General features: G+C 46.0%; 1 protein-coding gene across 1 annotated transcript in view; it reads right to left on the bottom strand.

Annotated features, from left to right (window-relative positions):
- Positions 1–18,117: 18,117 nt before the first annotated feature.
- Il1r2 (interleukin 1 receptor type 2) overlaps positions 18,118–26,943 on the bottom strand; it is a 36,875-nt gene continuing 28,049 nt past the window's right edge. The window contains exons 5-9 of the mRNA XM_010630686.3: positions 26,573–26,747; positions 24,398–24,457; positions 22,807–22,942; positions 20,600–20,742; positions 18,118–18,703 (exon numbers count right to left, since the gene is read on the bottom strand). Coding sequence (XP_010628988.1) covers positions 18,534–18,703; positions 20,600–20,742; positions 22,807–22,942; positions 24,398–24,457; positions 26,573–26,747 — 684 coding nt within the window. The 3' untranslated portion in view covers positions 18,118–18,533. The remainder of the gene's footprint in view (positions 18,704–20,599; positions 20,743–22,806; positions 22,943–24,397; positions 24,458–26,572; positions 26,748–26,943) is intronic.

Genomic DNA, 26,943 nt, shown 5'->3' with positions numbered 1-26,943 from the left:
TGTAACTGTACTGTATCCCTAAAATGTACCAATAAACTCAATAAAATTAAAAAAAAAATAACTCACAAAACATTTAATTCCTTCACCAGGAGAAGAAATTACAACCAATTCATTTAAGCTCCTTGGCTTTGGTAACATAAGCATATTTCCATTCCAGAAATGTTCTCTAAAAGCAGCCAACTGACCAGACATCCACAATGGTTTTCAAAGCACTCACTGATGCCAATACCCAACAAGAAGAAAGCTTCCATTTGGTGAAAGATTCCAGAAGGCTTCACGTGTCCTGATCAAACTGACTACTGACTTCCTTCAGCTGTTGGCCTAAATCTTGGTTTTTTGCTTGACTTAAAAGGATGCAAATAGTTTCACCCACACAAACAAAGGAAGATCTGGCGCATCTGCTGGGTCAACTGGAAATGATGCACTGTCCCTCCTGCCCACATTAACAGACGGGGAGGGATGTGTGACTGGTTTCCATATGGACATTATCCTAGCTATCTATGGAACAGGCCTTCCCAGTACAAAAACACTTCACGGGTGTCACTGCCAACTTAAATAACTAAAAGGAAAAGCAACTGTCCCTAGTATATTTTAGCCTTAAAATCAATCCTTAGAAGGAACTAGTAAAGATGCTAAGTGGTCTCTAACTCAAATCCCTTGTTCTGCAAATAAGAAATGTGACAGTCAGAAATGTCAGAGGATAGATAGCTAAGGTCACAGTTATGTCTAATATAGCAGAGAAGACAGTCCAGTTACCTAAATAGAAAAGAAATAATGATTTGACAAAACAACCCAATGAAAAGTAGTACCTCCCATCCCAGAACCCTGTATGTCCCCCTGGATACACCCTCACTTAAGACCCTTTCAAGAATCTCCTTCAGAGATACACAAAACTTAGATAGTATCATTGCTCCGTGTCTGCATGAGAACTTCACCACAAGTCAAACAGCATAGACAAGCGCCCAGCTTGGGCCTGAAGCATCTCCATTTGGAAGTCGACACAAACACACCCAGATCTATTTGCAGGGTTGGACTCTACCAGGTCCACACCCACACCCACTTTTCACATTTATTCATCTCCTAAGCCTCTGTTATTCTCCACCTTCACTCTTGTCTGCAGAACAAGGCACCCAGCTGGCACCCATGTGCTGCCCACCTAAATCTGGGCTACATGAGCTGAAACACTAAGACTCTGAGCCCCAGAAGTCAAGAAGGGTATTTAGTGAGGTTCCTGGTAAGGGAGTATCCTGGCCTTTGGCATTTCACCAAGCTCTTAGTTGGACACCATCCAGGAAGTAACTTTTCTTGCCAAGAAGAGTTGAAAACATCCTTCCCTTGACTGCAATAAACCCACAGAAGCACTGGAGTCCTGGAATAGGTGGAGAGAACACAGCCTGCAGCCAGTGCCCGGCAGCCTCCTGGCCAGGCTGTGAGAACAGTCTCAGAGCAGAGTAGAGCTGGAAGAGGCCCCTTCTCCCCCACTGGCCCACTGGCAACCCCATGCTAGAAGCCACCACCTCCTCTCTTAATTGGCTGCCAGATCGTGACCACAAACTGAGCCATTTTAAGTCACTTTTTTCCATGACCCAAATATTAATGGAAACTTAATCCATGGAAACTCACTTTATGCAATTAAAAATAAACCCAGTACTGATCTCTAAAATAAGTACAAACATACATCTTTGTTAATTAAATCCAGTCCTACTTAAAAGCAACCTAAAATTGTTTCTTTGTAAGACTTTTCTGCATGGATTGGACAGACTGAGGTTTTTGGGGGTTTTGTTTTGCTTTATTTTGAGACAGTTTTGCTAAGTTGCCCAGGCTGGGCTCAAACTTGTTTCTCCTGGTTCAGCCTCCCAGAGTGGTGGGGTTGAAGGCATGTGCCACCACATCCAGTTAAGATCCTTCATTATGAGATCCCACTCAAAATTTAGGTCGACTGTTTCAAAATAATCTTTTAATATTATATGCAGGAAGGGGCTGTTTCCATGACAGCACCCACTTTCAGTTGGCCACTTCCTGGGTCTTCCATTGCAACTCTACCCAAGAAGCACTGAGTGAATAAGCCTGGGACTCGGGGGGCTAAGAAATATTTCCCCCAAAATCTGTCACAATCCTGCCATGTTGCCTAAAATTCTAACAGCAATGAATCACTCCTTTGCAGTTCCTGCTTGAAAGTAAATGTTCGAGACAAACGGCAATCCATGAAATTTATCAGTCCACAAAGTGAGAGGAAAGGAGGCAAGAGCTGGGCCTCCTATTTGTGGGATCTTCAGCCCCTGAATTAAGTCTCAATTAAATGGGGGCAGTAGGAGTTATCCTGCCTTCCCCAAAGGTTGCTACAAGGACGAGCTGAGGACTGATGTAAACGTGCAAGTCTCTGTTTTTGTCGCTTATGCAGAGACTATAGGAGAAGAGAAAAAAAAGGCCAAGAGTTGGAGGATGAGTACCTTGGAGCAGGCTGCAGTCCTGAGTTGACAGCAGTGGCACTGGGCAAAGCAGCAGGACATTGAGATCAACCTCAGTAGGTTCAGGATGTCCCCAGACACACCCGAGCAGTGTTGTCATGCTGCTCCCTTCCCAGCTTCTCCTGGATCTTTGGCAAAGCCAGTTTGTGCCCCCTCTGGGGATGAGGTTGTACAGGCTCAAGTGTCTTCTTTAAATCCTCCCCACATCTCAGGGTGTGCCCTGGTTTGCCTGTTCCAGAAATTGGTGGAAAACCCATTTTCGCCCTCAAAATGTGTTTTGAAAAAATAATTTCACCAAGTCATGTTCTCCAGGCTGTGCAGTCCTAATCCCTGGGCTGGATCTGTTGTGCACATAAAAACCACCTCTGCTTTTGGAACCAAGAGCTGCAGTTAGTCCCACCAAGCTTGGATCTGGGGAGCAGGCATCAGGGTCCTTGGCAAAAAGAAAGGACATCAGCCCAGGAAGGATGTGAGAGGAGAGGAACTCCTCAGAAATTCGGGAAATCAACTAGGAAACCTAGAAACCACTGTAGTACAATTCACTTGCAGAACCTGGTTCAGAGACTTTTATAGTTGATAAGTTTGGCCTGTCTATTTCCATAATTTGATGATAAAAACCTGGCCCAAACATCTAGGTACATAAGCCGGGCATGGTGGCGCACGCCTGTGATCCCAGCACTCGGGAGGCTGAGGCAGGAGGATCACTGTGAGTTCAAGACCAGCCTGGGCTACATAGTGAGTTCCAGGTCAGTCTCAACAGCAGAGTGAGACCCTGTCTCAAAAAACAAAAGAACAAACATCTAGGTAGGTAAAGAACTACAACCCAACTTTGTATGCAAATAAACTGCAAACTAACATAAGAGTGTAATCCTGTAGATGACTGAGTCTCAGCCAATCATAGGTTGCTGAATGAATATGGACCATGTCCATATAAGGCAGGTGCCTCAGACTGCAGTTAATCAGGTTGTTTCTGGACATTTTCTCTTCCTTTTCTTAGGCTATAAATACAGTTGCACATGTGGTGAAGGGGAGCATTCTGATCTCTCATCTGGAATGATTTTAGAGCTTTTTCTTGTTAAAGTAAACTTTATTAACTGCTCTCAGAATGTTTTTATGAGATCTAGAGGTGGGAATTGTCATCAGTGCCATCTGATTACAACTACAACTTAAGGATCCTTTATTCTGTGACAGAACCTCACCTATTCCCTCCCTTAACCCATAAAGCAACGCCGTGAGAAAGGCTTCATCCTCTTGATTTACAGAGATTTGAAGGAACTCATTGCTGGTCACACAGCTGGTGAGTGGCTGGACTGGGCTTGGGACCCAGGCCCTCCTGGTACTTGATCTTCACTATGTGACCTCCAGATCTGATGCCGAGAGGCAGGAAGAAGGCGGGAAGATTGGAAGTGAATAATTGGGAAGAAATCATTGCTAGATATTTTTTTTTAGCCATAAAACAAATTTGAGGTAGGAAGAAGAAGCCATGGGGCAGAGAAAACAATCCTCCCCCGTGGACCTCTAGTATGCTTTCTATAGACACATCCATCGCCTGTTCTTGATGTTTGCTATAGAATGTTGTCACTAGTATTTTTGCTGAATATTTTAATCGAAATGAGTGATCTATGTGTTTTCCTGGCAGTGTATACATCTTTTGATCAAAATCTCCCTAGGTCACCGCGAAAATCCTCCCCACCCCAGCCCCGGTCATTGTCATTCTACTCTCTGCTTGGATTACTTCAGCCTTTTTAAATTCCCCATCCACGTGAGGATCTGCAATATTTCTTTCTCTTCTGGATAATTTTACTTAGCATGGTGTCCTCAGCATCATCCATTCCGTCCCAAATGGCAAGATTTCCTTCATTACAGAGACTGTCTGACGAGGTGTTCATTGTGAGTCTAATCCACGTTCTTCATCCGCTCATCCACTGATGACGCTTACCTTCCTTCCCCATCGTGTCTACTGTGACCAATGCCGAAATGAACATGAAGGTGCCGATGGCCCTTGGACACACTGATTTCATTTCCTTTGGGTACATACCCAGTGGTAAGACTGCTACATTACAAGGTAGTTCTATTTTTTTAATTTTCTCTAAGAGAAGAAACACCCCTGGCTCCCTCAAGTGATTCCTGACTTATGAATTGCACATCTATTAACTCAGACCACACTTAAACCTTATGGTGCTTAAGTATTTCATGCTTTTTCATGAATGGATCCCAAATACTTCATTAATATCTAAACAGCCATTTCGTTTTCTTTATCCCCATCAAACACCAAGTGGTACCCTGCTTGTTCTTGTGTATTCAGTAAATCTGACTTGTTACATTATGATTTATCCTGCCCATCCCTGATTTACCTGAGAAGAAAGTGCCAGAACTAATAAACTACCCTTTTCTGGAAGGTACCCCCAATCCTGGATTCTGGGCTGCTTCATCTGTGCCTGAAGTCTAACCTGATGACTTCACGATGCACCCAGTAGCACTGTAGGCAACTATCAAGCCCAGAGGGGAAACCTCTCATAGTAAGTGATTATTTTTCTGCTGTCTAAAATGAGAGCATAGGTAGGAAAATCTCTTTACTCACAGATGACTCTGACTCGTGCAGGTAATAAAATGGCAAGCTGATAAATTTTAAGAAAATCTGACTAATAAGTAGCTGGCAGAAAATGATAACTGTGCTTCTTGTTTCAGTTTCCCCGAAATGACTTCCAGAAAACCCATCTATATAGTTTTTGTAAAATAAAGGTCTCCAGCCTACCCATCACAGGCCTGCAAAGACAGGGGTCACCACGGCCTTTTTCTGGTGATGGTGACATCGTCCTGTACCCCATTCCCAGCCTCATTGTCTTCCTGTGTCATAGAGCAGCAAACACAGCTTCTGTCAAAAACAAACATCCTGTGTTTACACAAAATCTAGTTTTGGCCATATTTGGAAAATTACATGAACATTGGATCACCATCTCTTTAAAAAAAACCCAATAATGAAGCTGAAGGAACTTTGAGAAGCACAACGATCACTTGTGAAGATGTGAGGACCAGGAGAGAACCAGCAAGTCCTCCGACCCTGGTGTGACCCTGGGCTACCCTGGGCCCAGCCAGCCTTTGTGCCTCCAGAGTCGGAAGACTTGAGGGGGTGACACTCACGAAAGTGGCTTTCATGGGAGGCCTGCTATGGTGAGAATTCATCAGAAAAGATGGAAGCATTGAAAATATTAGCACTACCATCAAAACCAGTAGACTGCAGGAGAAGATTCCCCAGGTCGCTGAGAAACCAACCCAAGTCCTCCCTTTCCCACCTCCTGATAGCCAGCTCTTGGCCAGAAATGCCAAATGTCCTCACAGCCAGTCCAGACAAGACAGAAGCAACGGCCAGTAGGATGAGGACGGAAGTGTGGCCACAGGAAGACCACAGGGTCTTGGAGGGCTCTCCCTTTGCCTCCACACCTGGCCAGTTCAGAGGTGGGCGCTCAGGGGAGATGAGGGATGTGAGGCCACAGCCCCTCCAGGTACATGAGCAAGCACATTCTAATAACTCAACACTTGAAAATGGAGAAAAAAACTTTGGGAGACGCCCACCTTGCAGAGAAGCCCTCGTAAGCAGACAGCGACGTCACACCTTTGGCCCTCATGAGGTGAGATGCCCCACTTACTGAGCTACACAATTACTGGGAAAGTAACACAATTCATTCCTGAAGACCCAAAGTTAGAGCTAAAACAGGGAAAACTGTCATGAGGGTGCCTAGGAGGTGAGCAGGCTGAGAGCTCACTGAACTTCCAGTGTTCCTGAGGTCTGGGTGACACAGGGCACCAGTGTGCCTCTAGGAAGCCTCCTCTGGACATGAATTCTGCAGCCCCTGTCTTGCTTTCTGAGCACAAACTCAGGTCTTCTCCTGCTCCCCACCCTCTTTGCTGTGGACACTCCCACCCCACTTTGATATCCTTCCTGTGTTGTAGGTCCCAGGAGACACAGCCCTAATTACTGCTTTCCTTACTCACAGAAAGCAAGCACTTTGTACACTCATGTTTCTGAACAGACTCTTAAGACTTGCGCCCATGACTTCCAACTCAGTGGTGAGAGTGGAGGGGCCATTACTTGCCTTCTGGTTCTTCAGTGCTTGGTCCAAAATTCATCTCTAGACAGGCACAGGGTGTGGGTTCCAGTTCAGTAATCAAGTCCTTTCTATAAAAAGGTGTCGCACTTCTTTAAAACCTGCACACATCTTCCAGTGTGCTTTAAATCATCTTTAGATTACCTAAGAGAATCACAGGCTAGGTAAATAGTTGATACCCTATATTGACAACAATGACAAATAGCAATGTGTTCCCCATCCTAGGTTAACTATATTTCTAATCCCTGGTTGGTTAAATCCCTGCTTTGGTGCCCTCAGGTATGGAGGTTGAGTATGCTTTCCCATAGATCCTATGGACAAAAGTAGGTGACCCCAGAAATCACCCTTAACATGGTGTCTATGAGGCCTAAGGTAGCTGAGGAAAAGGCTAGAGAAAGGAGGACTGACCCACTCGGAGCCCTTTCTTGGCTAAGTATATGGCATCAAGTAACCAAGGAAACAGCTAGAGAAAGAAGGAAGGGTCCGCCCAACTTCTGTCTGCTTTCTAGGACTGGATCCACCTTCTGAGCTAAACGTTAGCCTAGGACCAGTATGTCCAGGTCTAATGACAATGGGAAAGGGTAGCCAGGTAACTTAGCTTATAACACAAATACCCAGGGAACATGCCTAGTGGTCTTCTGCAACTGCTAGCTGACTCCAGCCCTAACTACCACACCACTGACCATGCAGATTTGAGCCCCTTCTGTGGGCACTGGCAGTCATGACAGTTCCTCCCGGGGGCCACAAAAGGTAAAAAACTTCACCTCCCAATAGAGAGGCTGTCAAACAGTACATTGGCAGGAGTCCTAACAGACCAAATTCTCAATCCCACCCCAAACCCTGAGGTTTAACATCTTCAACACCAAGCCCCATCAGGCTGTGAGCTCTGCTCATTGGCCCATTCCCACCCTGTTGAGTGCATCTTGTCTTTTCTCTTTCAAGTAAATCATCAGTCCTTGGTACTACTGCTATTCTTGTGGATCCTGCTCAAATCTTCATTTAGGACATCAAGAACCAGGATAAGACCCCCCAGCCCAGCAACATCTCCATCATTCCTAGCCCCCTTTCCAGTCTCTTTCACTCCTGCTTCCTGGAGCTGCCTCCCCTCTAAACCACCTCAGCCAACTCTTTGCCTCAAATCTACTTTGAGAGGATCCAAAGCTATGGGAATGGTTACCTGCTGGAATTGTTCTAAAGGTAACACAAGTTCAGCACATGAGAAATGTCTGTCACAGAGCCTAGAAAACAGTTGCCCACCTCTGCTCATTCATTCTCTGCCCTTTTTAGGGGTCCAGAACATTTCCTTTCCCACACCTGGCCAGCCTTCCCAGCATGCTCACTGCTCAGCCTCTTTCTTCTTATTGGACCCCTTCTTCCCTCCTTGGATGAGATCTCACCAACCCTTGGACATCGGTTTCTGAGTTCCCTGAAGGGTGAAATCCTCCAAGAATAGCACCTCCCGCTCTTCTTCCTTACATTTCCCACAAGGAAATTTACATTTCCTTTGGGGCATTCTGTCTTCTTCATGAGATTTAAGTTCCCAAGAATCAGGGAATCTAAGAAGGAAAACTTTATGGTTGCTGAATAAATGAACATATGGACAAATAAACAAGATATTTATTCTTCTGTGACACATGCACAGTTCTAATCCTCCTTGCTACTTGCCTCCACCAACACTTACTAACCCCTAGGAATCATGTCCCTCTTCTACCTTCTCTCAGCACAGTGTGGTGGCCTGATATTTATCACATTCTCCTCACTAGCACAAAATTAAGATATTTTGATCTCTCTCTTCTTCTTCTTCTTCCCTTCTTAAACTTTTCTTTCTTCCTTCTCTTATCCTTCACTTCCTCTTTCCTCTTCTCTTACTATTTCCCTCCCTCCTTTCCTTCTTTCCCCTTCTTTCTTTCCTTTGTTCCTCCTTTCCTTCCTTCTTTCCTCTCTTTTCTTCTTTCATATTTTTCTTCCTTTCTTCCCTCTTTCCTCCTTCATTTTTTCCTCCCTTTCTTCCTAAGTCTCACCATACAGCTGTGGGCCCTGAGCTCCATAAGAACTCTGGTGTGTCTGTGTCAGCCCATCCTGACTTGTCTTTCTGAGCTCCCTGGGTGATAGAGCTACAAGAACAGCTGATGTCTAGGCAGGCATCTTGCCGTAGCTTCATCTCCTCCCCCAAATCAGGCTGCCCCAGACCCTTCTAAATAATGTTCTCATGGGGAAAAGAAGAGAAATGTAGGCCAGGATGCATGTCTGGAGAACCTCACTGCAAGGGGACAGCCTGGAAGCCATGTGCTGCATGCCGCACCCAAATCCAGCCCGCAGAAACATTCAGCTGTCCTCTAAGAACCTGGGGCTTTGATAACAGAAAATTAACAGCCTTCATGAAGTAAAGCAAGGCAGGCATTTGAGTTGCGGGGACTAAGATGTGGCTTTCCTAGGTTCCCATGGGGCCAGGAAAGCCCAAGTAGCAGCTCTGATCAGTGAGACACAGTAGGTATCTGTACAGATCTCCGGAAAAGGTTTCCAGAGAAAAATGAAGACATGGCTGATGTTTCTTCTTCCCCCTCTACTTTCTGGAGTATAGACACCATGTCTGGCAAGTCAACAGCCACCTTGTGACCATGAGGAAAAGACCGAGAATTAAAATGGCCCTGACTCTGACACTGTTGAGCAGCTGAACCTTTACACTTCCAGCAGTGTGAGAAACACAAGCACTGATTTCTGTTTCAGTGACTCTCCATGGGTTTTCCTGTTGCCTGAATCCAAATGTGTCCTTCATTGATATAGAACCAGGGCTGAGATAGACTTTTATTTGCCAATGGTATGGCCCCATACATCAGGAGCCCCAAAAGCTGCTGTGGCCAGAGCTCCTGGAGGAAATGCTTCACCATCCACCCGTGAGGACTTTCCAAGCCCAGTCATACATAGCAGCTCACCCACAGTGTTGTTCCATGATCATGTTCTTTAATCTACTCCTAAGCAGGAAGAGATAGAGAATCTGTCTTGGGTTATTGGAGAGAAAAATGGTGATTGAAGACACACTGATGCCCACATTGTCAGTTGACATGGGGAAGAGTTAAGCTTATGCTGCACCCGCACCCCACCACCAGGTGCTCTACTTTTTAATGGACAGTGGGATAAAGGGACAAGGACAGCAATCTCTTTGTGACTTTTCTCCATCGAAAGATGGCTTTTCAAGTGTGTTAGCAGAATTTCTCATGTAAAGAGTTAACTGAAGAAGAGGAAGAAATAAATACATCAATCAAAGCATCAGCTGTCCATGAGCCATCTCAGCGGGATCATTTATCTCCAGGAGGTATCTGAAATCCACCCAGGCTTTGGCTTTGAAGATCAATCAGTCCCCTGAATTTCCTCAGGATGGACACAGTGGAACACAAGCTGACTCAGAAAGACTGATCAAGTGTTTACTGAGCAGTGTCCTTAGCCCTTGACTGGACCCTCAAAGGATTTTATTCTAAAATATTTTCATTAGAATCTGAAAGGATTTAATCACGAGCTTGTATTAAGTCAGAGCTCACTCAGCAAGGACTCTGGGCCCAAGTGTGGTTTTCTTTCTTTTAAAACAGGAAATTCTGAGACCAGGGAACAGAAAACACTGCAAACCCAGCCAGGGAAGACTGGGAAAATCTACCAGCTTGCTCCAAATCCCCAGGTATCCTGGACTTCACTGGGGGAGATTTTAAACTTCAAATTAAAGGGGTAATTTTGGGGGAATTGCTTTTGTTTCATTTTTTCAGTACTGGGGATTAAACCAGGATCTTTGAACTGAGCTACATCCCCAGCCCTTTGCTTTATTTTGATACAAGTTATTGCCAAGTCACTAAGTTGCCCAGGCTGGGCTCAAGCTTGCTGTTCTCCTGCCTCAGCCTTTCAGAGTGCTCAGATTGCACCACTATGCCCAACTTCTTTTTATAATAAAATAAAAGGAGGTAAAGGCTACAGGTGCCACAGATAAAGCCTGGCATCATTGGAAAGAGATTGAAGACTGATTCCAAAGGAGAAAGAGGAGGAAAGAGGGGAAGCAAAGGAGAAGTGGAGAGGAAGAACAGGGAACGATTCCTGGAGTGGAACCCAAACTTTCTCTTTGGATTACAAGAACAAACTGCTTGTTATCCTTCAGAGCATCCCAACCCATGGACAACAAGTACTTCTCTGTTTCACTCACTCACTCATTCACTGTGAAACCTGCAGACTTCAGCTTTCCAAGTGCATTTACCAAGTGTATGCTGAGATATATCAAAAAGAACATGGACAGATTTGTCAGAAAGATGAAGGACACCAAGCGTCAGCGCCAACTAGACCATGAAGGAGGCTGAACCAGATCATGGGAATCACTCACAGCTTCGGCATGTTCCAGACCACCACAGCAGAATCAGGTGTGCATGCAGGGGTCCAGACTCAAGCCCAGCTGCCTCCACCTCCCCAGATACTCCCAGGTTTCAGCCAGACTGGGAACATCCCATGTAACTGTTACTTGTTCACACTGGGCCTAATCCCTCAACTTTAGAAAAGCATTTCCACAAGAGAAAGGCTGATTAGGATCCTGGACATTCAAAAGCTGAGGAGCACGTGGTGACAGAGTCACTCAGCGGGACCAGGGATGCAGGAAGTGAGGGCAACATACTGAGAGCAATTATGCAGCTCCAGCAGAGCTGGGAATGAGCCCATCCTTGGGAAAGGACAGTGGTCTGGAGTGTTCCACAGCAGGAGGCCATGGTGGGGAAGCTACATCACCAGGCAGGAACCAAGACACGGGTTCACAGGAAAAAGCCTGCTAATAAATTTCAAGTATACTGGAGATAAGAATAGCATCCAAAAAGGCTTGGACCCTGGGAGACTAGAGTTCCTCTGAGGATTCTTGAATTATTCAAGAAAGCACAGGGTCCCATGTTCTGAGTAGGTATGGGTGGCATCTCCCCTAGATGGGATGAACATGGCAGTTCTGGTCAACTTTCACATTTCCAGGACACATACCTGACAATTTAAAGAAAAAATATTTAAACTCACAGTTTCAGAGGGTTCAGTACATAGTAAGCTGACACCAAGGTAGAAATATCATGGTATAAGGGGATGGTAAAGGAAACTGTTCACCTAATGCATCCAGGAAGCAGAGAGTATAGGGGAAGAGGCCAAGAGGAAGGGGCCAGGGGCCAGATATAGTCCCCAAGGTCACACCATCAGGACCCACCCAGACACTCCCATAAGTGGGTTTTACTAATCTAATCTCCTAGGCATCTCTCAAGCCAGTTAAGTTGACAATCAAGATGAACCGTCATAATTGTACAGCCATTAACCCTGGTTGGGATAATGGGCCAAAGAGAGCTGACAATGCTAGACCACAGATTTGAGGCTAACATCAAAGAATGGTGGCTTGTTAGCCGGTCTGTCATTCTAGTGGGTTCCTGGGTTACTGATGTTCTTGGTCTGGGGTCCACACATGGAGAACTAGCAGATGGGCCAGCATCTTCTCCTCCTCCTTCTCTCTCTATGCCCTCAAGTCTCTGCTGTTGTCAATGTTCTCAAGGGTCCTTGGAGCAACATTAGCCTGGGACATCTGCTCCGGGACCAGGGATTCATTGCTTTAAAATTAGTGCCGGTGGCATCAGGGCTGTGCTAATCTTGCATTAACACCCAGGACTCTTCAAAGGTGGATACATGAGAGGCCAGTTCCGCGTCCAGCTCCCCAAGGAGGCACAGTTTTCCCCACAGAAGCCAAAGTACCAGACTGCCGTGGCCTCCTGCTTGAACTCAGAATTTTTATTTTATCTTTCAAGCTTTACATTTTTATGAGTACATGTTTGTGCTTCATAAAGATTCATTCCTAATGTGGAGTTGGTGCATGTAACACATCTTAATTCCTTTATTATACCCTTCCTCTCCCTCCCTCTCTCCATCTCTTGATCGCCTTCCCACGTGAGAAAGCTCTATCTTCCTACTTTCTATTATCTTTTATTTTGCTCTTTATTTATACTTTGGGTTTCTCACGTAAGAGAAACCATGTGATATTTAAGCTTGTGTGTCTGATTGCCTGCTTTATTTCACTTAACATTGTGGTCTCCAAGTACATTCATTCTATAAATGACTCAAGTTTATCCTTCTTTATGGCTCAGCAGTACTCCATTGTGTATAAATACCACATTTTCTTTATCCATTCATCTGTTGATGGATATATAAGGCAATTTCAAATTTTTGAGGTTTAATTTACATGCTTTTAAAAAATATTTTTAAGGCCATATACACCAGGCAACATATCTATATAATGGTAACTCTTGCTGTTAATACTTAAAGGTTTTATGGTAGCTGCTCTACTGTGTTTAATAAAACACACTGTCTTCTTACTAAAAAGAAAGAAAATGTAACTGGGGATACGTCCATTTTGCTGGCTCTGTGTCTGGAGCCGTTTAAGAGCCCTGCAGAACTTCTGTGCCATTTCAAACAATTTATCCAGAGAAGGAGCTTTTCAAAGCCAGCCAACCAATCCAGAGTCCACACCCTAACTCTGGTCATGACCCCCAGCCCAGCTGGAGAAACCTCAACACCCTGGAGTCCCTAAGTTACTCACACCAGCTAGTCCTACACCTGTACCCACCTTCCCTCTCCTCCCACACAAGCCAGGCCTCATTGGCTCCCTCTGTCTCCCAACCAGCCCTGGATGACCATCCCTGTGCCCCCACATTTTAATGTGGGTGCCCACCTTGGGGTCTATGAATCTAATGCTGCTCTTCAATGCCACTTGTCCCCATCTGTGGGCCTTGCCACACCTGGGTAATAACAAAATCTACCTTTTACAACAGCAATTTGGGATAACAAATACAAGGGACAACATGGTTTTATAACTCACATCCTGTTCTTAAGCATTTCTAAGCCTTCCACACTGTGTCCCAGTAGGCTTGGAAAGATGGAGAAAAGCACACCCAGGAAAGCAAATTCCCCAAGGTCAAGGTCACACAGGCTGTTTGGATGAAGACAGGCAGCACCCTCACTGACCACGGATTGGCCAGAGGTCCCGTAGGCTAAGAACAAAATACTGAAGGACCTTGAGTTCCCATTTGTGATGCTTCCCAGGGGCAGGCTCCTTGTTGGAGTCACTTCCAGTGAGTTTGGCTGAGGAAGTGAGTGGTATGGCTCAGCTCTTCTACCCTCCTCTTGGTAGCCAAGCAGCCTCCAATAAAGCCGATATTTATTCTGCTCCTTCCTGCTGTAACCTCAACCCATACCAGCTGTTCCCCAGCTGTGCTTCTGTCCTGGGATTCAGTGTTAGGAAGCTGGTCCCCCTCTAGCCCACTCTGTATTCTGAGAGTAAACAGGAACTTCTGATATGTGGGTTATAATACATGCCTGGTAGATTGCTTCTGATGAGGAAATTGGGCAAAATGTGTGAAATCTCACACACTGCAGACACTTTCAAGTTTCATTCCTTTTCATTCCTGCTTCTTTCCCCTTTCTCCTTTATTAGATCAGTAGCTTTCTTCCCCCAGTTGCTCCAGCCCCAGGCCTTTGGCCTCTCCCAGGAAGCACAGCCAGGGATTTGGGGAACCAGGAGCTCCAGGAAGTTCTTTGCAGGAGACTTTGTCTGGCTCTGCTCTGTCTGAAGCGCAGAGAAAGTGAGTTTTGCAGGCAGGCAGGAGAGGGAGGAGGCAGGCTCTGGGAGCTGAGGCTTGGGGAAGGTCAGGGTCCATCACCCCTGCTTTGCAGCCTGGTGACCATGTGAGTTTGGAAGGGAGCTTCCGTGAGTGCACAGGAAGTGGTGGCACCGCAGGGGGTAGAAGCTACAGCCCAGGTGGCAGCAGAACAGCTTGTCCCCAGCACACTCAGGTATAGTGCCTCTGTGAGGTGACCATGGTTTCTCAGAGCCTAATGACAGTGACAAGCAGGAGCCCAGGGGTGGGGTCCACAGAGCAGGAAAACAACCACAGAAACACAAGAAGCATCTGTGTGCCCAAGGCAGCCGCTGGCAGGAGGTCATGGTGGAAACCAGCGGGAGTTTGAGAGCCATGGGAGGGAAGCCTGGAGGAGCTGAGTTACTGGGATCCTGGCTGTGCATGCTGGCAGGAAACTCCAGAGCACAGTGTGTCCATCAGCAGACACTTTGCAAACGCTCACAGGGCAGCCAGGCCCTTGCCAGGGGCTGGGAGCAAGGATGCCCAGCCATGCAGTGTGAGGTTAGAAACACAGCCCTCCCGAGCTTTACAGCACCCCTGTACCTTCCCATGGCATCTGAGATGCCAGGCATCAGATTCACCTTCTAATGCATACATCGCCCTTGCTGCCTCGTGGCCAATATCCAGGGTCACCTTCCATTCTTCGGGAGGTGGCATCTTAAAACATCTGTTACTTAGCTTGTGTTTTTTGATTGTTTGTTTTTTCTTCTAAGTGGTTCATGGAAGTGTGAGATTTCCAAACATTACCTACCAGTACTCTCTCGCTGTTTTGTAGAGGTGCCATGAAAAAAACCATTCTTCCAAAAGTTAAAACAATAAAATCAACACAAATACAAGAAAAGACCCATGTTTGAATAAGAAACCAGCCAGTTTTGTGTGAGTTTAATCTGGCTTTAAGTGCATAGAATTAGATTAATCGTAAACCATGATTCTGACACATACTCTTTATTGGTAATTTAAAAATAAGTTAAACTTGGAACTTATTTATTTAATAATATTTCTCTAGCCAATATTTCTGGAACTTATTTACTTAATAGTATTTTTCTAAGATTCATCTATATTACTGCATGAAGTTTATTATTGTAGTTTACTTATCTGACCGCTATAAAAATTCCACTGTGCTCTTGTACTTCTGTTTAGACACCCACTCCCTTGCCTTGGGTTATTTGGGATGCGCCCATTCTGCACTGTACTCTTCATTTTGGAAATTTCCAGACCTAGACAGAAGTAGAGGGAATGGTAGAGGAAACCTGCTGTAGCCATCATCAGGGTCAACAATTACCAACATGTGCCCAACCGTATGTCATCGCTTCTCCACCCAACAGCACTGAATAATTTCCAAGAAAATCTCTCATATCAACCCTTAAATAGTTCACTATGCCTCTTAGGAAAATAACACCTCTTTTGTTCTTAAATATAACCATCCCAATATCATACTTATTCCTTAATATGACGATAAATCCACTACTTAAAACTGCCCAAATGTCACATACTTTTCCTACAGCGTGACCTACACCTCCGGACCAGAGCAAGGAAAGAAGTACGTTGCCCCCTGCAGTCGACTTGGAGTCTGGGAAGTCCTGGGGGTCTTCTGGCTGCAGTTTCTCTTCCGGGTCACTGGGGGAGGGGATGAGAGGGCTTCTTCCCAGAAAGGCATGCAGCTCACGGATGCAAAGCGCACAGGCACAGCAGTTGCTGTTAGATGAGCTCGTCTATTCTTTCCATTTCCAACCCATTCCCCCTCTTTTTATGGGCAAATTCCTGGCTAGGTGCCCCAAGGCCTCAGCCTCTTCTTCTTAACTTTTCGTCATCAAGCTCTTAGAAAGGGGAGAGAAAAGGTAGGGAAAACAATAGTGGGGAAAAGTAAAAGTGAAGTTTGAAGACTGCCACCAGCTTCACTGGGCTAAACCAGGGGGTTGGAAGTCTTTCTTTATAAAGAGGTAGGTAGTAAATATTTTAGGTTTTGCTGTCTCAGCCACTGTTTCTTCAGAGAGCAAGAAAAGCCAAAGACAATAATGCATAAATAAGCAGGTGTGGCTGGGTTCTAATCACAAGTAATTGACAGAAAGAGGGAAAACTGGATTTGGGCCACACCTGGGGTCCATTCACACTCGGTCTGAATAATTTCCACTCATATCTATTCCTCCTATGTCTCAATTATTAAATAGCTTAGTTAAAAATTAAAAGATGAAAATATACAATATAAAAATATAAACTATAGCTAAATAGTAAAAGTAGTTACTGCTATCACCCCCATTATTGCAGATGAGAATACTGACGTATTGTGAGATTAAAGGATTTGTCCAGGACCTCATGGCAGCACTTAAAGATGAACCCAAGAAATCTGTCTTCAGAGTCCTTATTTCTAACTTCCTTGCTTGTCTCATGCAATGCTAGATATTGTTGTAGCTATCGTATTACACAAAACAACATCCCCTCACCATTATAAATATGTGTCTTGCAACCCCTGTGATTATAACTGATAATAGCTGCAGGATAGTAAGTTTTACTAAATTATCTCATATATCTACTCATTTTCTTTTACTGGGTTTTTCCTAAGACAAATTCCTAGGAGTAGCCCTAGCAGGCTTCTCTTTAACCCTTGTCTGGGAGAACACTGATCTTGGCACCGGCCACTGTCTCTGAGACATTCCCACGGTGGCTGACGTCTAAGTTACCAACATGGCATCCCTGGACAGAGATGAAAGGCAGCACATTCTTGGCACCTGCAAGGAGGCGCAAGTTGGCCTAGGTCCCGCTCGACTGGTCTGATCCATATTTCCTTTTTCCTTCCTGGTACCAAATTGTAAGTGGAATTGTAGGGTGTGTGTTAGTGCTTCCTATCAGCCTTGGTCACCCCTTGCACACTTAAGCTCTGTAGCTCTAAACTGTTCTAACTGTACCAGGTTATTACTGAAACTATTTTTCTTCCATGTCCTTCACCCTTAGTGGGACACTTCACCATTTCCTGAAACCTTCCCTTCAAAGGGTTGCTACCTCAAGGTGGGCCCCAGTGGACAGCCAGTTACACCCCGGGAAGAATCCATCAGCAGACACGGAACCTGCTGGGACGTTGATCTGGGGCTCCCAGATATGTGAAACCAATTGATGTTGTTTGTCAGCCACCCGATGTGTGCTGTTTGAGACAGCAGCCCAAAAAGACAGAGAGAAGCCCTTCTTAAAACTTGAAATAACCTTATATGTTAGAATTGTTCATCCCTGGAGCATGATCTAATTTCCTTCACATTTTATTTGTATTACTTTACTATGCAGAAATTGAAACATAGAGAAGCCCATCAGTCTTTACTGTTGCAGGTCTTTTATTGGGGGAATGTGGACAGCTCATGCTATTTCTGTCTCCTCTACAGATTCTCATCACATGCCTGCTTCCCCGGGTGGGGAATGCATCTCTGCCCTCCTGGGTCCTCTTTCAGGTGAAGAGTGCAGAAAACAAACCAGCCAACATGTGGGAAAGGGGCGGGCTACAAAAGCTCTGGTGGCATAAAGCAAGGTGCAGGGACAGAGAGGAACAGAAGAAGCCTGTGCCTGAGTAGCCTCTGAGAATGTCAGCTTTGGACCCAGGGCTAACTAGATAGAATATGGACCACGTGAAGTTTTCTACCATTCCATTTTGTTTCATTACTCCCTCTGGAATTGTTGTCAGTATGTGATATAAAAAGTGTCTGGTTATATTTTTCCAGTGGGTACAATTATCTCAGTGCCCATTTTTCTCTTCATTTTCAGAAGTGTTGTTAGGAAGTTGAGTCTAGCATCCTAACTCTACTTCAACTGCTACTTTTTGTACCAACTTTCCCACAGAATTCATCAATTCTTGCTGATTCTTCTGCTTTCACGTTTCTAACTCCGCTTTTCCAGAATCAAAATGGACTTCTTCCTTCCTGAAGGCAAACCATGCCTTAACCATCTGTCTCTCTCATGTCTCCGACAGAGCCTGACCAAATTGACTTTCGGTGCATTTTTGTTCTGAATGAATAGACGAGTTTCAAAACCCACTTGGTGGTTTCCACTCTTACTCAGGTTGAAGGGCACCTCATTCGTTCTTCTAAATAGGTCACAGGTACAGAGAGCTGCTCATACCCACTGTGTACATTTGCTTCTGTCATTGATTTTCAGGAAAAAAAAAAAAAGTAAAGATGACTGCGGTCCTTCACTGCAAACGAAGGGGCTTCGTTAAACAAGGAGAAATGCCAACGTCTGTGAGAAAAACACCCACTTCCATCAGAAAGGACAGGGATCGAGTTCATATCATTTCATCTCTTTTATTTTTCTGGGATAGGATGGAAGTCTTGGAAGCTGGTGTTGAGCATGGTCAGACCGTAGGCTTTTCCGGCTCTGCGTTTGTAGTGCTGGTGCATGCAGATGGCCCCCAAAACCAAGAAGACCAGCAACAGGGGCGCCAGGGCAACTCCCCAGGAGAATGTGGAAGGAGCTGTGGGGAGAACAGAGGTACATCAGTGTGAAGAGAGCACATTGAAAACAGGACCCAGCAGCACAGGCTCACAAAGAAGGAAGGAGCCGGTTTGGTTTTGTCCCAGTAAATGTGCATCGACTTCAGACAGTGTGTGCCTTACAGCAAGATCGAGGATGTTTGAGAATGGCATCTGTGGCATTAGAGAACAAGGAAGGTAGGACACCATCTGTCAGCAAGGACGTGACAAAGTGGGACAGGTGCCCAGGGACTCACTGTACGAAAAGCATGCTGTTAAGACATCATTCGCAGCAGTAGGCCATCTGTGACACAGCCCAGGAGCAAGCCGGCCTTTTCCAAAGAGCATGGTTATCATCAGGGTTAAATAAAGAAACTGAGAAATAGAAAACAAACTTGCAATCAGTGATCAATGATTATTGCTTGGGTCCAGTTATTGTGTATTCTAGTTGTAGGCATCTCGCTGTTTTAGAATAAAGGAAGAGACTTTGAATAAACCTATAATCCCAGATCTTGGGAAGCTGAGGCAAGAGGATTGCTTCAAGTTAGAGGGCAGCCTGGGCCACATAGCAAGTTCAAGGCCAGCCTGAACCATATAGTGAGACCTGGTCTCAGAAAAAGCAAAAAATAAATAAGCAAATAAAAGCAAATACAAGAACGGGGTGTTATTAGATATATTGTTGATGAGACCAGAATCCCCCATTTTCAACCATGATTTGCCATAGTCTGTCCAGAATCTCAGCACATTTCCCCAGCAGATCCTTACAATTTACAATCCCACAGGGATCAGAAATAAAGGGGGCTCCAGTTTTCTGAGCCGCCATCTGAATATGCCTCTCGATCCCAGTGAAAATGCAGCAGCACTAAGGGAGATCAGCCACAGCTGCCCATGAAGGACAAGCTCTGGGACCAGATGAAGCACCAGCTCCTCCGTCTCCATGATCGGATCCCCCCCTCATTTGCATCTGTGCCAGCCTGTGCATTGCAGATTGGACAGGAAGCAGGCCCTGGTCCTTGCACTTGAGTGTGAAGCAGGTTGGGAGCAGGGAGAACTGAGTTCGGGGAGCTGGGCAAGGCTGGCGTGGGTCAGTGGGACTCTTGTGGTACACAGAGCACAGCAGGAGAAAAGTGGTGCCACATGTGATTTCCTGCCCAGAGGCCTGGCCAAAGCATCAGCTTCCGGCTAAAGTGCAGTGGCAGCTGCCTCCCTAGCAAACCCTGGGGACAGGACAGCTGGTGCTCGGCCACAAATCTTCTCAGCAGCAACACAGGTTCCTGCTGCAGATCTCTGTGGCTTGTGGGCCCTGCCTTTCAGGCTGTTAGCAGAGACTGCATCACCTGCTCCTCCCTTTCCTGCTCCAAATTTAAGCATGGAAAAGAAATCAATTTGGTCCAAGAAGTTTTGTTTTTCTTCTTTAAGTGTCGTTAATGGACACTGTGTTGACTGAATATCCTTGCACTCATTTCCTGTTGTCTAATGCTCTTGGACTTCAAGCTGCACTGAAGCCTGCCATCTCCTAGCCCCTGACTCGCAGGATGGAGTATTTCAACTTCAAGATAAAGAACAATCCACCCTCTTTAAGAGGCCACACAAGGACAGCTGATGATCGTGATCTAAGCCAGCACCATGAATGGATAGAGGCTATTTAAAAGGTCACTGCATACCCATTTTATGTGCTTCCAAAACACCAGCTTGCAATTTTTTTTTTTTGTCTAATTTCCCAATGCTCAATCTCTACCTTACCAAAAAATATTTTAAAAATCTGGACAACCCAGGAGGCTTGCTTCAGGTGGTCCACTAATAGGATAACAAGGAGAATCACATGCAGAACCCAGAGCTTCCTTTCACACCACAGAAGCTTCCAGACCCTTCCCCCTGAGCACCTCCCAGACACATACCTTCTTTGACCGTGGTACGCAGTGTCTGCAAACCCAGAGTAGTAGAGACAATGCATTTAAAATCCGTGTTCAAATCCTCCCTTATGACTGGATTAAAATTCAGCGGCACTTCAATGAAGTTCTCACCATTTTCTGAGTATTCCCTGAGTGAGAAAACATTTGCAGAACCGTGATATACCAAATGCAAGGTTATTATTAACAGCAGCCTCCAGCGAGACGCACTCCTGGTTCTTACACTGACTTCACGTTTCCTGACATCAGAAGAGTCTTTCCATCCTTACTTATTTGGGAGAGTTTCCAAGCCTGCCCTGAAGTCACAGTGTCACTGAAGATGCAGGCCACTGCAATAGGACTCGGACTGCTGTGAGAACTTGCATACTCATTTTGGTTTAGAAGATGGAAATTTTCATATTTTAAGGCCTTTGATGCACAAAGATCCAGCCATGGGAACAGAAACATCTAGTGTGGGGAAAGTTGACTCTCTCATCAGTGGATTATTCACAGATTGAAGAGTGGGGAGTTTCCAGGACTCCAGCCCTCAACTGCATCTCCTCCTCCTCTCTGCTGCTTACTCTCACTCCAGCAAGGGAGAGCCCAGAGGGCAGGGGAACGGCAGCCATTTGCAATGTTTGGAGAGCTAAAGGGCCCAGGCTGTTGTATTCGCATATGAATGAAAACACCCTGGAGTGGTCCCCACTAGGACTACTCTGCTCTGGCTGAGGGGATGAAGCTTGTTCCTTTAGCAAATGAACAGATGAGTTAGCAAACGGCCAACGTGGGGGGCTCGGCTGAGGCCAAGTCTTTCACAACAAGGACTTGCATGGGAAGGATTGTGCTAACCACAGATCACTTCTATCCACAGCAATGAGTCCAGAAAGGACATTTTCGATCAGTCTTTCAAAACAGACCAGCAAAAGTTCAGACTCATTCAAAGTATGGAAACTATAATTTTAAAAATGCTTTCTGATTTGGAACACTGAATGGTCTCCCTTCCTCAGACACAATTGTACGACGTCTGCTTGCTCTAGTTTCAGACTGACAAAATAGTTTCTAGAGATGAGTGCTCAAGAGAACTCAATTCCTTCTTTCTTTAATTATTAATCTTCCTTAGACACTCTGGAAGCCCCTGGTTCCCTACCAAAGGTGAGTGGGAGAGGCTTTGTACAGATTCAGGCGCCAGATCGCAGAATTCTCTTGAGTTTTCTGAATATGTTTGAGGGCAGAGGGAGAAATGGAAATGTACTAACTCCAGAATACTTTTTAAACCTGCAAAAATCAAGAAGTAAATGTTTAAACAGCTACAAAATGTGATGTCTATACCAACTAGTCCACCACAACTTAACTCATATACAAGGAGTGATCAAAATATACAGTGAATATTTGAATTTTTTTTTTTTAATGTATTACAGAACCAGGTGTGGTGGCACATGCCTGTAATCCCAGCACTCGGGAGGCTGAGGCAGGAGGTTTGCCATGAGTTTGAGACCAGCCTGGGCTACACTGTGAGTTCCAAAGCAGTCTGAACTACATAGTGAAACCCTGTCTCAAAAAACCAAAAAAAAAAAAGTATTACAGTAAAAGATTCATTGCTATTAATCTTACTCAAAATACTCCTTGCTTCAAACACAGTTATCCCATTATTCTTGCCACTTCCCAAAGCAGTTCTGGAAATCTCCTTCCATGTCTGTACGAGATGTGACCAAAAAGAAGGTGAATACTGCTGCCCAGCGCCATCCAATGGAAAAGCAGCCTCATAAAAACACTGCAGTGTGTCCTCATCCACCTCATTCACCTGATCTGACACCATGTGACTTCTGGCTCCTCCCCAAAATCAGAATGACCAGGAAAGGGAAACATTTTGAATGGATTCAGGGTATTAAGGCAGCCAGGACAGCACAACTAAAGACATTCAAGAGAGAGGACTCCAGAGCTGCTGCAAAAAGTAGCAAGAACAGTGGGGTAAGTGCACACAGCATAGTTTTTTTTTATCATATCTCATAGGTCTAGAGGAAGTTTGACTCTTAAGCTAATTTTTTTAACACAATTCAATTTTTTAAAACTCTGAAAATGCAACAGTCTGGTATCCGAGAAAGACTTCCTTTCACTGTTGTGAGGCTGTCACACTGATGAAGAGCCATGACACCATCTCCGGAAGGAACAACGACCCCCTGGAGAGGCCTGACAGCTGAAGACCCTCAGCCACTCACCGGCGCGGCCCCTCAGTCACACGTCCCCTGGAGTAGGCACTCTCTACTTGGGTGATGTTTGCCATCCACCACAGTGAGGTGGCCAAGGGTGTGCCAGCCCCCAGAGACACCTTACACGGGATCGTCAGTCTCGAGCCTGTGCAGAACAAAACACAGGCGTCAGCCAGCAGACCCCAACACTGGAAGAGGGGCCACCCCATCTCCTCAAACACCCCTCACTGCCCAGCTCTTCTCTTAGAAAGAAACTTCCTGTCCCCAAACCATTCTGTTCATGCAGAGCTTTGTTATTTACCAAGTGCCACCCAGTCAAGTGCCACCCTCCGATGGCTCTTCACAGCAGGGGACACCGGAAGTACATGAAATCCAGTGGGTCCACCAAGGCCACTCCACCCCTCTGGGCATCCTGAATTCAAGGGCTGCTGTCTTCCACACCGATTCCAGCTGCTTCGAATGATCCAGATTAATGTGCAATTTTATCTTTGTTCCTTTTGCTGGTCTCAGCCCTAACATTAATTCCCCTGGAAAGTCTCATTCCAAGGTGTCTCTCATTTAGGATTAGCCATTCTGTTATTTTTTTTTTTTAAAACAAGGACATGGTATGTAGCTCAGGCTGGCTTCATATTCATGATGATCCTCCCGCCTCAGCCTCCCAAGGAGCCGGTATCATGGGCATGTGTCATTTTGCTCTCTAACCCATCAAAGCAGAGGACAGGGGAAAAGAACAAATCTTGCCCACCCATTTCTTCTCCTGGAAATAACCCTTCTGCTGGTGGATGCACCTGGCCTCCTTCAGGCTCCAAATACCATCTCTCCTCCACGCTCTGGCACCTCGGTAACCTTGTGCACCTCCCTTGGTGGGATACGGGAGACACCATCCAGTGTCTTCACTGCCCAGGCTTCAAGTGTCGCTCTCATAGCTACAGTGCACAGAAGCCACCTTCTCTCTGGCCTCCCACTGACATTTAAAATTTAGCTGGACGTGGTGGCACACACCTGTGATCCCAGCACTGAGGAGGCTGAGGCAGAAGGATCATGGTAAGCTCAAAGCCGTCCTGGGCTGTCTTAAAAAAGAAAAAAAAAAGGAGGGGGGAAACTGGCTCATGATTTTCATCTTGCTCTCCAGCCAGCTGGCAACAATTTTGATACCAAGAAACTATCTCTGGTCACTACTGGCTAAACTTTACAAATGGAACTTTAGAAAGACCCTGAGCCTTCAACAAGGTTTGGTAACATGAATTATTTCAACCATACTGAAGGTGCTGGCTATGATTGGATCTGTGCTGCTGATTCTGTCCTACAGTTAGTAACTCTGCCAGACATCCCTCGGGTTACACTTGGACTTCTGTAGATAGGGTCTGCATGAAATCAAGTGTTCTTGCTTCCGAATAAAGCTGTTTCTAACAAATTTGTGAAGAGCATCCTTTTGAGTTTGTCATCTCAGCTCCACACGCTGGGGTTCTCAGGTCTCTTCCCAGGCACACTGCAGGGGGAGGGGGGCGCAGACTGTGTGATCAGCAGACACCCGAGCTCCCAGGCCCAGCCTGGGGGAAGCCATCAGGGGACACCGGTTGCACAGTCTCCCAGGCCTCACCCAGAGATGCAGATATGGTGTCCAGGGGAGAAATAACCACAGGAACGGTGTTGGTTCTTCCTGAGGAAGAGGTAAGGAAAGAGATTCCATTAGGGAACTTGCCTTGTTTCAAGGGGAGATTCAGGCCCATTGTTCGGCTAATTAACTAAGTTATCCTTTGCCCCGCCTTTGTTTGGCAAAGGAAACTGGCTTTCCACAAAACTGAGACTGGGGCCGTACTTTTCCCAGCAGAGAGGTTCCTGGCAGAGGCCAGCGGCACGGTCCTCTGCCGGGCCCTCCTCGTCCTGGCCCTGTACTAAACAGTAAGCCGTTCCCCTCCCGGGGACTCATGGGGTAGGTTCTACCTAGAGGCCTCTGCCACACCTCCAAAACGCCACCACTGAAACTGAAGGGTCACTGCGTGTGAGGTGGATCCCACACTGGGTGACGAGCACAGGACCCAGTAGGGCTGAGAACACCTTGGGCATCGAGGAGATAAACTGATCCAGAGGTGGAGCTCAGGGGATTAGAGCCAGCCGCAGTGAAGTGGGGACCAAAAGTTGAGCCTACAGAACAGCTGGCACGGTGCTGTCCCACAGTTGGCCTCCTCCTGAGGAACATTTTGAGGTCCTCACGTGGGCAAGCATTCTGCACCATGACACCCACCCCGAGGAGCCAGGGCCTTCTCAGCTGTACCCTAAGGCTTTTCCTCCCCCTCAAAGGCATGTGGCTGCCACATGGGGGCTGAGGTGACCAGGGAGAGCAGATGATCTACAGGACTGGATGCCTCTGTGGCTCTCACATTTGGGGTGCAGCAGCACCAGCTGGGCGAGGGCCTGTCAGACATGGACTGCAGCCCCCGTGTCCCAGTATCCAGTGCAGCAGGTCTGTAGCAGACCTGAGATGCCACACCTCTGCTTCCAGGAACCCGCTTTCAGAACCACTGAGCTGCAGGATCACTGTGTAATACGTAGGTCGGCCTCCCCCTAGCGTTCCTGTGTGGTACTGCACAGACAGGGTAGGAAGGGGCCGACTTCAAGGACGAGAAGTCTCAAAGATTTGCCTTGCGAGGCAACAAGAAGTAGTAAGAACAAATTTTCATAGGAAAATTAAAAAGTGCAATCTAGGGGCATCCACAAATGTAAGGTGTGATGTTCCTTAAACTGAATCTCTGGGTTCTCTTTAAGAGGTCTTTCCTCTCATGTACCAATTATTTAATCTTAACTAGGTTTATAAATCATCTCTCTGAAGTCCCCTCAAAAGACTCCGACTGTGTTAGTTTCCGGTGTGTAGGGAACGTGCAGAGTGCCGAGCTCACACGCATCCTTGCCTGCGCACCGAGCCCCGGGGCCAGCACACAACAGTAGACAGTAAATGGAGAACAAATGCTTAATATCGGTGAACCCTTTTCACACGGCATTTTTAAGTACAATCAATCCTGGTACAAGTTGAGCATCCCTAATCGAACTTGGGACCTTGCGCTTGCGAGGCAGGCGGCGGCACCACTAAGCTAAATCTCCAGCCCAATGCTCAACTTTTTGAATGCTGACATTATACCACAAGTGGAAAATCTCACATCATGGAACTGTGCTTCACACACAGATTTTAAACGTTGTATAAAATCACCTCCAGGCTACTGTATAAGGTGTGTATGAAGCAGGAGAGTTGATTTCATGTTTAGACTTGTATCTAATCCTCGAGATTCTAAACTCTGAAATAAAATCCAAATCCCAAAATACTTCTGGTCCTAGGCTTTTCAGATAAGGAATATTCAACCTGTGTCAAGGGCAACGGGACACATTTCAGAGAAAACAAAAATCAGGCCAATTTCTACTGAAAATTATCCCAGTGGAAAACTTTAATCAGGTCCCTGGGTCCTAGAATTATTCACAGAGTTATATCTTCTGGTTCTGATCCACCCCTTCTGGGACCTTACAAGAAAGCCGCTGTTTGGCTCCCTCTAGTGGTAAGTCTTAGCCTCCACCTCAGAACCTATCACTTGTCCAAGGACTCATTCAACTTTCCCCCAGCCATACCCCGATGTATACCTTACAAAGTGCCAGCCCCAGGTCTCATGACATCAGAAGGGTTAATTGCCTTCAAAACAAATCCATTCAAGGAATTCTCTGTGAACTTAACTTGCTCTTAGAAGGCTCTTTACTGAACTGAGGGTGGGCGTCTCTGGCAGGTACTCACTGTGAACTCGGAGTTTGACGTTCCTGGTGATGTTGTATTCTCTGCCCTCCCGGGCAAAGGTCAGCACGCACCTGTAGTAGCCCTCATCTTCCATGGACACGTTGACTATGAGCAAGCGCCTTTTCTCCTCCACAGAGTGAAACTTCCCACCATCTCCACCCAGGAGGACAGAACCCTGAAGGAAAATGTATTCTCAAGTTGTATTATTACAGCCGGGCGTGGTGGCGCACACCTGTAATCCCAGCACTCGGGAGGCTGAGGCAGGAGGATCGCTGTGAGTTCGAGACCAGCCTGGGCTACATAGTGAGTTCCAAGTCAGTCTCGACTACATAGTGAGACCCTGCCTCAAAAAAAAAAAAAAAAAGTTGTAT

Source organism: Fukomys damarensis, unplaced genomic scaffold, assembly GCF_012274545.1.
Source record: "Fukomys damarensis isolate Sample0158 unplaced genomic scaffold, DMR_v1.0_HiC HiC_scaffold_9, whole genome shotgun sequence".
Lineage (NCBI taxonomy): Eukaryota > Metazoa > Chordata > Mammalia > Rodentia > Bathyergidae > Fukomys > Fukomys damarensis.
The sequence above is the reverse complement of the archived record's forward strand: the minus strand, read 5'-3'. Positions and strand labels throughout refer to the sequence as shown.